This window comes from Electrona antarctica (assembly GCF_951216825.1).
Source record: "Electrona antarctica genome assembly, chromosome: 10".
NCBI classification, from domain to species: domain Eukaryota; kingdom Metazoa; phylum Chordata; class Actinopteri; order Myctophiformes; family Myctophidae; genus Electrona; species Electrona antarctica.
In genome coordinates this window covers 32,659,767-32,672,364 of record NC_136791.1, presented here as the reverse complement: position 1 = coordinate 32,672,364, position 12,598 = coordinate 32,659,767, and the positions used below count along the sequence as shown (strand labels likewise).

The following is a 12,598-nucleotide window of genomic DNA, read 5'->3' as shown; positions in this document are numbered from 1 at the left end:
CCATGGGTAACAACTGCATACAGTAGGCTAAAATAGGATTTTCAGCAATGTTTTCACCTTATATGATTTATTACATGTTTTCAGGGGCTGAATTAAACATCTTAGTGAAGCTGTCTACCATGTCTTCAAAAGCCCTTGCATAACAAAGCTCAACAGTTGATTGAGAAGTTTATTAAAACTGTAAAAAAATATATTGTTTCGCATGGTTGTTCTAAGGTCTCTTGTCAATATCACCATACAAACTATTGAATATTTACAGAATCTTGCTTGTTCTAGTTTCTTAGTGTGCATTCGACCTCAAAGGAAACGTATCCCTGGAGGGTTCCAACTGCATCCTTCAAGTTGTTTTTGCATCTACAGTAGCTTCAACATTGTCCACATAGCGGCCTTTTGGTGTTTGATGATCTGGAGGTGGTGATTGTATGTCTGTCTACTGGACAGCCCAGCTACCTCCGCCGCTTCTTCTTAGGTGGATGAAGTGGAGGCTCCAAGCCCAGCTCTGCGTAGAAGAAGGACATCTGGAGTGCACTCTGGGTTGGGAAGGGGAGACACAGAACCGGCCTGTCAGTCTGGATTTTGCATTTGATCAGTAGAGAAAGATTGGGACTATAGCTGTGAAATAACAGATGCTACAATTAATGACTCAACCATTGTAAAATGTTTTATTGTTACCTTTTAATCATCTTTCTAGTTTCTACACTATTACACAATACTGATATCTGTCATGCTCACATGGTAATAATAGTCTAAAACGTCTCACTACAAACACTACTAAAAGCCAATAAAGCAAGGTTATGGCACTAGAGTGGTGCTTTTATTGCAGCCATTGATGCATACTGTTGACAAATCCCTGAAGAGAGTGTATGGCATATACTCTGACCAGTCTAATGATTTAACCTCATTTAATTTGCCGGCCGAGGTCAGGCACACACTGTTTTGTCGAGATGAAGTATCTGCATTACTAGTTGGCTAGTTTTTCCTACAGTCCTTCTACATGTATATAATGTTAACACAATAACATCTTTACGCCACGTGACAGAGAGTCTGTTACCTCCTTTAAGACCAGGTCAAAGTCCTCTGGGCCAAAGTGATCCGCTCCTGGCAGGATGTTCAGAACCACATTAGGTACACATTCTGAAAGCGAGAGAGGGTGCAAAGGTGAGAGAGGAAAACTAAAGGATTAGAGAGAAGGCGGAGGGGCTGTTATCCTGAAAGATAATCTCTGATATTTGTCTCATTTCACTGTACTTCATAGCTTTATTTGCTCTCTCTCTCTCCTGATCCTATCTGCTGTAATCCGGTTTCTCTCTGCACCTCCACATTGCATCTATACTCCTCTTTCACTCATTCTTACATCTGATATGCCCCTCCTCCCCATCCTGCATATTCCCCCACTCTTCATCTCCTCTGTACCACTCTCTCTCTCTTTCTCGCTGTTTCACAAGCTGCGGTCTTGACCTTGACAGCTCCCTGGCTGTGGTGTCTAATCTCTCTCGCTGCGATATGCTATCTCTTTACCATGCTAATAGGCCTGCCGTGTGACTGACTGAGTATGTGTGTGTGTGTGTGTCTATGCCATCAGCACTTTATCAAAGACTTGGGAGAGCAAAGGGAGGGAGGGAGATTAGGGTAGACACACGCAGACTTTAACTCTGTGTGTGTGTGTGTGTGTGTGTGTGTGTGTGTGTGTGTGTGTGTGTGTGTGTGTGTGTGTGTGTGTGTGTGTGTGTGTGTGTGTGTGTGTGTGTGAGGTAGAGAAAGAGGGAGATAGATAAGTGTGCATGGGAATTTGAGATGTAGGGAGAGAAGACAATATGAGAAGGGTGTAAAGAGGAGTACAACCCATGTGTTGGTGTGAGATTAAGAGTGAGAGGGAGAAAGACCGTCTGCAAATAGTAGCTGGGGGAGAGGGAATCAGAGAGTTTTGCTGACACACACGCAAGCGTGGTAGGTGCTACAAGGTGACCTGCACTTCAATTCATTGGTGTCGAGCTAAATTTGCAGTGCTCAGAATCCATTACTATTGTCTCCCACAGACACAACTATTTGGAGGTTGAAGTCATAATTGTTATCAAAGCATCTTCTTATGGAGAACAACAGCAAAACAAGGTGGATAATGTACATTTAGAAACATTGGAGAAAACATTCTAATTTATCAGTTAATTTAGTGTTTAAATGAGGCCCACTTAAAATCATGGAGGTCAAATTCCGTTTTGACCTTGGCGTGAGTAATATATGCTGTTTAGGAGTTTTACTCAGTTTTTAGACTAACCTGATCCGATTTGTGTAGTGCAGACTCAAATCAAAAAGTACTGACTGACCGATTCCCATTCTGTCAAAGACAGGGACTCGTGAGTGTACATACAGTACCATGTCCCGCTCACTCACACCCTCAGATATACATGAATATCTGCACAAACATATTTATCATGAGTGAACTGTAATGCTGAATGTTTATTTTGTGTGGTTACCTGATGTAGGGCGCGTGCGTGAGTACACATGAATAGCTTTCTTCAATCGCTCAGCGTACTTGAGGACCCCTACCAGGGGTATTCTGACATCTCCACTGTAGGCTGTGAGCAACATGGAGGGGTAATGCTGACACACACACACACACACACACACACACACACACACACACACACACACACACACACACACACACACACACACACATAGATTATGCTTTTCTAAGAAAATCATTTATCTTTTTTCTTTCAGAATGAATCACCACCAAATACAGTACACCCCAACAAGTCTACCATATGCTTCAATTATATAGTGAACATCAAAAGGAACAATAATATGCCACACTCAAATATCTCTCCCTGTACCTGAGGAGTAATGTTGTGACAGGGACAGTAGGAGGCGATAGCGAGTCTGTGCTCAGGGTCTACCAGGGGGTCTCCCCACTCCTCCCTCTCCTCCACAGTCAGAGGGAGCCCGGGGTCCACCATGGTCCCCAACACATCCAGGAAGGGAGCCTGGACACAGGGAGGAAGGGGAGCTCAGTGTGTGTGTTGTCATCTGATGAAGTGCATGTACACAGTACAGTGCACACACGCACCCCTTCTCCAAGATGCTTAACCTTGTCACCTGCAGTGTGATGGCCCGTAGTAGGTGAGGGTGTGTGTTGCAGAGTGCCCCCACAGGCACGGCCCCGGCACTGCGGGCAGTGAGGGCGGTGAGCGAGGGAGTAGAGACTCCAAGAGAGGAGAGGTGATGGAGACAGGCCAGGAGGTCCTCCACACCTCTCTGCTTCCCCTCCACCCTGGCGTATCTGTGCCAGGACAGACCTCGCTCACTTCCGCCTCTGGAGGGTGGAAAGATGGAAAACCCAGATCCAGTCAAAGAAGGATGGAATGCAGAATTGTGGACCATACTTGAGATTCTTTTTACGGTTTATAATTGCATCTATAGATAAATTCCACAAATATCTGTGTGTTTATGTGTCTGTCCGTCTTACCTTACGTGGCAGTAGGCCAGAACCCAGCCCTGCTCCAGTAATAGCCTCCCCTCTGGGCTGAAGTCCATGCTAAGGTCCCTGCCGTAGGATCCGTAGACATGGACAAGCAGGGGCGCCCCCCTCAGACACTCCACAGGTACTGTATGGAACACAGTTACTGGTACCATTGTGCCATCCTGCAGAGACGGATAGAGAGAGAGAAAGGGGGAGCAAGAGAGAGGGATGCCGTGGGGGAAAAGAGACACAGTAGGGATGGAGAGGGAACAGAGAGATTGGAAAGATAATAAATTATGATAATAAATGTGTACCTCTACATTTAACCCATTCTAACTATTAGGACCAGTGGGCAACTCTTAAACACAGCAGTTGGGTTTCAGTGTCAAGGACATACTTTGATACTAAGCAGGGGATCGAACCAGGAGCCATTCTACCTCCTGAGCTACTGTCGCCCACTCAGAGAGGACAGCAAGAGAAGAGAGAACAAGATAAAAAAAACAGATAAAGATCAAGAGAGAGAGATAGAGGGAGATGGCTGTAGATGGAGTATTATTTCCATGGTGGCTATTTGTAGACACTTGAGACCTATTCCACCGTACCACCACAGATATATGTACTGTGTGTGTGTGTGTGTGTCTGTGTGTGCGTGTGGGGTGCATGCATGTCTCCTGTTTCTGTTCAAGTGTTCCTACTTGGCTGTGGGCCTCTAGGCGTGTGGTTGAATAACTGCCCCGACGGTGGTTCTCTGAGGAGGCGCCGTCCTCTCCTGTGGCCGATAAGAGGAGGCCATCACTGGGGTACAGGTGGTAAGGCACTGGGGGGCACACTGGAGATGACAGCAGGACCTCCAGCATACTGTGGTGGTCTGTTAGACCTGGAGGCTTAGTTTCAATAGCACAGGCCCAGGAGGGGAGCTATTGAAATAGAGGGCATAAAGAATGAATAAGCTGATTGCGCAAGACAGGAAGGAATGAAAGAAAGAAAGAAATGCTTATGATTTCCTATTAACCTGTATAGTGTATGGCTGCTCGGGCTGAAACAGTGTGACCACAGTCAGTGCCAGCTGGCCAGTTGACTCTCTGATAGTCAACACACACTGGTCCCCCATCACCTCCATGTCCTTGATGGTGGTGTGCGGGCCTGGGACGTACACTGGCTCCCAGGACCCCATGGATGGAGCTGACAGAGGGGCCTTCACCACCTAATAGGAGATAAGAGATGAAATGATACTGTGAGTGTATGATTCTGGGAGAAACCGTTGTTACAAAAACCTTGTATAATGTGTGATAGTGTTAATGACAGCTGCATAACAGCCTAATCCTGACTGTTAGCTAGTATGACTATATATTTGTGTGTCGTGTGTACTGTATACATTAGTCTTCTGTCTGTCTGAATCTTGTATTAACTAATACAACCAGCCAACTAAGTTGGGGGTTTCATGTGGTGTGAACTGTATGTAGCATATGTACACATACTGTACAGTACAGTACCTCATACTCGTGTCCAGGGCCTGTGCTGGCCAGTATGAGCAGCCACCCCCTCCAGTGCTCTACATGGTACAGGAGTTCTGGTAGACGTGGTTGAACCAGAATGGTCTCTAAAGTGGGTGTTTTTACATCAATAAGCCACACCTCCGAACTGGTCTTGCTGTTGCAGTTGATGGTTATTAAACGCCTGTCTCGGGAAAGACACACTTCCACAAACACACTGGGGGAGCAGAGAGAGACAGAGGGAAAGAGAAGAAAAGGAAAAAAGTTGAACAAATGCCACACTTATGATACTTGTGCGTTCAAGATACTCCACTGTCATCGTTTCCACCAGGCCCGAAGGCATGGGGAGAGGGTATGTTTTGCACCCTGTCAGTCTGTCCGTCTGTGGACAGCTAATCTCTGGCTCCGTTGGCCCGGTCACTGCCACACTGTGCACAGTGGCCCACATTGTGGCCTGTTATAGTGCCACCATGAAGCCGATTTTTGCAAAACACATTTTTTACTCCTACAGATTTTATCCATTCATCACGCAAATTGGTACACACATCTTTATTAGTCCGGCAGCCGGGGGCATGGAGTTGGAAATTTGGTATATAGTTTTTTTTTATTGGCCTACAATATTGTTTAATACATTCACGAATCCACCTGCTGACCGGCCCAAATGTGCCCAATGACGGCTATGGCCCAACTAGTGTTTTTTTGTGCAAAACTAATGCTTAGAATGGATTCAGAATAATGAAAACCCCCTAGTGTGACACTGACGTCACTTAATGAAATGTTGCCTTATATAGGTTGTTAATGGTATGGTCACATATAACCCCCTATAAAATAAATTGCTCAATGATGACAGCCCGTCAGCAGGTGGATTCATGAATGTATGTACTATTGTATATAGACAATATTTTAGGCCAATAAAAAAAGAACTATATACCAAATGTCCCACTTTGAACAAAAAAAGCCTGTTGGCTGCCAGACTATAGTCATGTGATCAACACGTGTGGATCTGTCCGATTTTCCATATTCCATCCTAATTGGCTAAGGTGGTCTTTACACGAGAACGGTGTTCATAGGAAACGGCAAAATAATCGTTTGCTGGGGTCCCTTTATACGAGAACAGTCTTGTTTTGGGGAGGTGAAAACGCAACAAAGTGAAAATCTTTGAGAACGCCGTTTTTACCAGTCTCCGTGTAAACAGGCAAAACGGCGAATCCGCAAAACTTATGACATCATGGCTCACGTTGGCTCACAACGCATATGTTTATTACATTGATGCAGAGCCATATATGATATAATAGAGTTCCTACAATGAACAAGCCAGCTCCCTCCTCGCCTACAAAGCGCCGCTCATCAGCGATGGTGAATGTAAAACCATGATGTAAATAAAATGCCCCCTTTCTGATAGGCGGCAGCAGCATTTATGTAGCCTAATGTATTATAAAATATATAACCATCCCGTGGCGCACTCTGCCTGCATGCTCTGGGCTGCCTGTCAGCCTGTGTGTCACCTCGATGCGTTATAGAAAGCAGGCAGCGATTCTGGAAGCGTCATTCAAAACCCTAGGGTTGCGTGAAGGGGGAGCTACCTGGTTCTTCTTCTTGTACGTGGGTGACTGGTCTATTTGGCAGCCCGTTACCACCACCTAGCGACATTATAGCGTTTTCATAAAGTGTGCGTTCTCGTGTAAAGGGTCAATAAAAAATTAGAACGCAACGGGACTTTGCCGTTTTATCTGGAGATGGTCGCCGTCTAAAAGAGGCCTGCGACTGCCTTTCTCAAAGTTTGCAGGATTGGTCCATTTGTGAACAAAATGCCCTCAAATCATGAACACAGCGAGGAAACACTTTTTCTAGTTTATCCCTCTGACCCAAAACTCAATCTAAAAAACACTAAAACAGGTCGTCTCTAAATCTATTAGGAACTCTATCAAGATGGCCTTTTGTGCAAATTTGCACATTTTACTATGGAGAGCACTGAAGAACTCACAGCGACAGAAAAACAGATGCTGAAACATGCAATGCTTACTGTGGTTGTGTGTCCTCATATACCAGGCTGGTACTTGTTCCATTCGAGGTCAGGTCCAGACGAAACACTCTGCTGCAGCGTAAACCCTCCTGACTGCTGTAAAACAGAACCTCATCTGTGGCCCACTCTGAGCGTGTGCCACGCACGCAGCTCACGGTCCGCACGCACACACCACACACAGCATGCATGCACGCGCACACCACGCGCGCACACGCACACAGCGCGCACCACGCACACACACACACACACACACACACACACACACACACACACAACACACACACACATCACACACACACACACAGCTATTTCGTCTACTGTGGCTCCTGACCATCCTGCTACTGTTTGCTATAAACAAATGGCATAATGTACCCAGCTCAACACTGTAGACCACTTTTTAAACAAAATGTAAATTTTCAGGCCTTTACACTAGAGATCTCTAGCTTGAAATCTAACTTTCTTTTCTGTGTAAACAGGGAGGAAGGTTACTAGTGTGCCACAACATTTTAAAACCATATTCAACTGTTGTGGGAATAAGCACTAGAAGTCTTATTTTGGAGCCCCCACATACTGTACCGTGTACACAGTATATAAACAGTGTCAGTAGGACTGAGTGTATCTTACCAAAGCTGAAGACCTTGTCCAAAGGTGAGTATGTTCTGCGAGACGGTCCTTCTCCTAGCTTTACCACTACACACCTGGAAAGTGACTGACTCAATAATTATTACAACATCAAATATGGCACATAAAGGAACAAATTACGAAGCATTTGATAATATATGATAAGCGCTGAGACCTAACATTGACATTTAACATTTTGTCATGTTTTCTCTAAACTTCCTTCCGTTGTACAAATCAAGCTCTTATATATATATACGGATGTACTGAAATTACACTCAAAAAAGGAAGAAAATGGCGAAAAAGAAAAAGGGAGCATGTGCTCTATAGAGCGTCGCGCAGTCCCGCCCCCTCGAGAGACCCGGAAAAGAAATCGCCGTTCATTATTCTCATAGACATTTCGTAAAGTATTTATTTAAAGACGGTTACGCCGCGGACAAAGCCAACTCGAGTCGTGACAACTCATGACAACACAAACAATATTTTGGACCAAACAAATAATTAGAAAGAAGAAAAAAACGGCAGGTTACAACACTTTTTTTTGTGTTGTTTTTTCTTCTTTCTAATTATTTGTTTGGTCCAAAATATTGTTTGTGTTGTCATGAGTTGTCACGACTCGAGTTGGCTTTGTCCGCGGCGTAACCGTCTCTTAAATAAATACTTTACGAAATGTCTATGAGAATAATGAACGGCGATTTTCTTTTCCGGGTCTCTCGAGGGGGCGGGACTGCGACGCTCTATTGCAGGGGTTCTCAACCTTTTTGGCCGGGGACCCCCCGAAAATGCTTTGGCAACGTCTCGGGACCCCCGCCCCGCCCCCCTCCCGACCCCCAATATAAATTGACTGCTACAATAACCTTAATAATAGAGACAATACACCATAAATAAATACTGAAACCATAGGGAAGGTGTATGCATGTACTATGTGTACTATATGTAAATTCTTCATTTCCCACTTTACAGCCATTCAGTATGCAAAAACTTATTTTTTTTAAAATAATTTGGGGACCCCCCCAAAATAATTTGGCGACCCCTCGAGGGGTCGCGACCCACGGGTTGAGAACCCCTGCTCTATTGGATTCTAAAATTCACCTTGGCTCCTCTCTGTGAGGAGTCTTGAGTGTGACAGCAAGGTGCTTCTCCTGTGGGGACAGCCGTACTCTCTGGATGGTCCACTTCTCTTCTCTGATTCCCTCTGTTCCACTGGAGAACTGTCCCAGATACAGCACTTCCTCTGGGTCAGGCTCATCTTAACAGCAAGGGAGCAAACACCTTTACCACTGAATTATCCCAATAATATAAGTCATATAATATAAGTCATAATAATATAAGTCAACATATAAGGTGCAGAACTTCATGAGAAGAAGGTGCTGCGATTTAATACCTGCATACCGTGATATGATATTAATGTGATTTGACTTCAAATTCCAATCCTACTCTGTACTCTGTATTTAAGGATGAGATTGTTATGAAAGGTGTAGGTCCAGACCATCCACACATCCCGTCAATATGTGTGACAAATAACAAGTCAGAAGTCGGTTTCTTAACTGAATATTAAATAATTGAGCTGTGCCATATAAATTTGGTTTCTGGGTTGAAGGTACAATTGTTTGTGTGAATGCCTCTTGACTATAATAGAACATAGGAATCTATATATTCTGTGGTTATTCCTTTTTAGCCAGAGCTCTTTGTTTTCAACGGGGAACAAGCTAAATTAGGGCACTGACAGGCAGCTCTGCAGCAGTGGAAACTAGTACTAGAACATCCAACTCAAGTAGAATTAATTTTACATGATTTAGTAGACTTGTTTCCATTCTGGACACATTTGTTGATGCAAATTTGTATATATTGTAGAAGGCAAATACAAAATGTCATAGATAACTGATATTTAGGCATAATGGGAAGCCATAAATTGTATTTATGGAAAGTGTAATTTTAGTAGAATCACTGATTTTAGAATGTAGACTGAGTACACAAAAAAGCTACCCAGTTTCAGTAACAAGAGTGATCAGTTTGTTTATTCCCTGCAGCTTAAAGTTGTTTTGTACTGACTGTGTCTGCTGTCCATTCTGTAGAGGCCATCACCTTCCACAAAGTACACATAGTGACGGCCGCAAACCTGAGAAAAGAGAAATCCTATTGAGCCATAGTTACATTGAATGTCACTCAAGCTGTTTATCTCCCTGGAAATAAAAACGTCTGGGTTTCCGAGGCTACGCTTAGAATCAGATAGATATGTTTATAGAAATGGCACCAACTGTATGTCATTTCTGTCCAGGTTTTACTCTATTATGGTATGTGACACATCTAACCTAAACTATGTGTGTATAGTCCCTGTAACTGTTAACCCCTACTGTTTAGTCTGTGGAGGGTGTAGATTAAAAAAAAATCGCTTTTAATACACAACATCGCCAGCGGCTGTGTGTTTTAATGAAAAGTAAATGGGATGCAGCCTCTACAGTATGTATACAATGACCTTCCCCTTTAGTGGTCTATTACAGGAACATTCTCTGAGCACTTAATAGTTCTAAACTCTTCTTATACTGTATCGATTCAATGCCTGCACTTGTTGGGGTGAGTTCGGGATAAAGGGTGTTGGATAAAGGCAGACGATGCAGGCCATACAGAAGACACCGGTGATGAACTGGGTGCAGCCTTACAACAGCATGATCCGGTGGGTCGGAGAACCTGTGGTATGTTGCCCTCAGTCTCCTGATGAAACTCTTCTGGAGGTCCCTGTACCTCTCTAGCCCAGAGCTGTAACTATCCACTGATGAATTGGAAGCACCCTGAATTAAAAATAAAATAAAAAGGTCAATCAATTAATTCATTAATTACTTGTTAATAAATATTTTATTTGGCACTGAGTTTAGTGTATGAGTGAGAACAGCAGCGCTGTTCTGGAGGAATGTGATGTCTGTTATTTTTGTTCTGTCCTCTTGCAAAATGTCCCTCAGCAGTGTTCAGTCGTCCTATTTGTAACCACTTAAACCACTATTCTTATTGTGGGGAAAGCTTTCATAGAAAATAGCAGATCAACAAGATCACTTGTGACTCCGGTCATTGTCAACCATATGGGGTTTAAGTGGTTCAATTGGTGCTGAGGATTTTACTGTGTGTATTTCTGCCTAGTGCACTGTCTGACAATGACAGACAACTACAGACCTGAATGTAATATCCCTTAAGTTCTCTGACAGACAGTCACAGACTGCCATCTTTCACATTCACCATTCATTCTGGTACTAAGGCTCCAATATCCGCTCCCAGAGCGAATCTGTGGCCTGTACAAGATTGGTTTTGGCACCCTCGTAATTAGAAACACACCTGCATAATACATGACCAACGATCTGGCTATAAAGTTTAAACATTTCCTGTGTAAACTTACACTCTGTTGGCAAACACAACACCCTGTTTAATGTTACCACTGTGTAAGAGTGTATACACAACACCCATACCAATGTATTGTGTGAGAATGTGTGTGTGTGTGTGTGTGTGTGTGTGTGTGTGTGTGTGTGTGTGTGTGTGTGTGTGTGTGTGTGTGTGTGTGTGTGTGTGCGCGTGCGTGCGTGCACATCCACAGTGTGTATTGTGTAGGAACTTGTACACAAGACTAACACACACAACACCCTTACCACTATTATAACAACACAACACACACCCTTTCCACTGCTGTGTAACTACACAACACAACATGCACCCTTACCACTGCTGTGTAACAACACAAGTTACACTACACCACACCACACCCTGTTACCACTGCTGTGTAACACACCCCTAGTCCCCTACCAGCTAGTGCCTAGTTACCACTGCTGTGTAACAACACTACACACCCCTAGCTAGTCCCCTACCAGCTAGTGCCTAGTTACCACTGCTGTGTAACAACACTACACACCCCTATAGTCCCCTACCAGCTAGTGCCTAGTTACCACTGCTGTGTAACAAAGTTACAACACTACACACCCCTAGTCCCCTACCAGCTAGTGCCTAGTTACCACTGCTGTGTAACAACACTACACACCCCTAGTCCCCTACCAGCTAGTGCCTAGTTACCACTGCTGTGTAACAACACTACACACCACTAGCTAGTCCCCTACCAGCTAGTGCCTAGTTACCACTGCTGTGTAACAGCACATACACACCCCTATAGTCCCCTACCAGCTAGTGCCTAGTTACCACTGCTGTGTAACAACACTACACACCCCTAGTCCCCTACCAGCTAGTGCCTAGTTACCACTGCTGTGTAACAACACTACACACCACTAGCTAGTCCCCTACCAGCTAGTGCCGAGTTACCACTGCTGTGTAACAACACTACACACCCCTATAGTCCCCTACCAGCTAGTGCCTAGTTACCACTGCTGTGTAACAACACTACACACCCCTAGCTAGTCCCCTACCAGCTAGTGCCTAGTTACGACTGCTGTGTAACAACTAACAACACTACACACCCCTAGCTATAGTCCCCTACCAGCTCTACTGCCTACCACTGACTGCTGTGTAACAACACTACACACCCATTGCTAGTATACCAGCTATAGCCCTGAAACATCGAGCGTCATGTGAACCATGGCTATACCAGCTAGTGCCTACCACTGCTGTGTAACAACACTACACAACACCCTTACCACTATAGAACGTGTGGAGGACCAGATCAAGAGCCCCGGACGACGACGTGCTGACCATGGCGGTTTACCAACACGAGTAAGCAAACGGATATAAGTCAAAGACGCGTAGAGGGCCATTAATGACATTCATGCCATTTATATGAAGTCACAGGTTGCAAACAGCTTTCCTCCGAACACAACTCTGCACGATGTATTCATTTAGCATGCCTGTAAGTGCATGAGTTCCTAAAACGAACAGTGACAGCAGCAGCGGGGTAACAAAACACACGTGCACTGAGATTCCTAAACAACAAACGCGCTGCTGCGTCACTCACTAGCACAAGACACAAGTAATCACAGCCAGAGTTGCACCCCAACGACACTGTAACGGAAGGACTCC

At 44.5% G+C, this 12,598-nt stretch overlaps 1 protein-coding gene across 2 annotated transcripts; it reads right to left on the bottom strand.

Annotated features, from left to right (window-relative positions):
• Positions 1–2: 2 nt before the first annotated feature.
• On the bottom strand, positions 3–12,549 carry prepl (prolyl endopeptidase like). Of its 2 annotated transcripts, none has more exons than XM_079513206.1 (15): positions 12,220–12,549; positions 10,255–10,383; positions 9,647–9,713; positions 8,687–8,843; positions 7,601–7,674; positions 6,977–7,091; positions 4,954–5,170; positions 4,473–4,664; positions 4,156–4,377; positions 3,467–3,642; positions 3,097–3,313; positions 2,835–2,984; positions 2,472–2,598; positions 1,052–1,134; positions 3–530 (listed from the first exon to the last, which is right to left on the bottom strand). In XM_079513206.1, the coding sequence occupies exons 1-15, from the start codon at positions 12,343–12,345 to the stop codon at positions 447–449; spliced, it is 2,136 nt and encodes a 711-aa protein (XP_079369332.1). In that variant the 5' UTR covers positions 12,346–12,549; the 3' UTR covers positions 3–446. The 2 variants fall into 2 exon arrangements, with proteins under 2 accessions (XP_079369332.1, XP_079369331.1); XM_079513205.1 differs by having other exon boundaries at positions 4–530; positions 6,977–7,103.
• Positions 12,550–12,598: the final 49 nt, after the last annotated feature.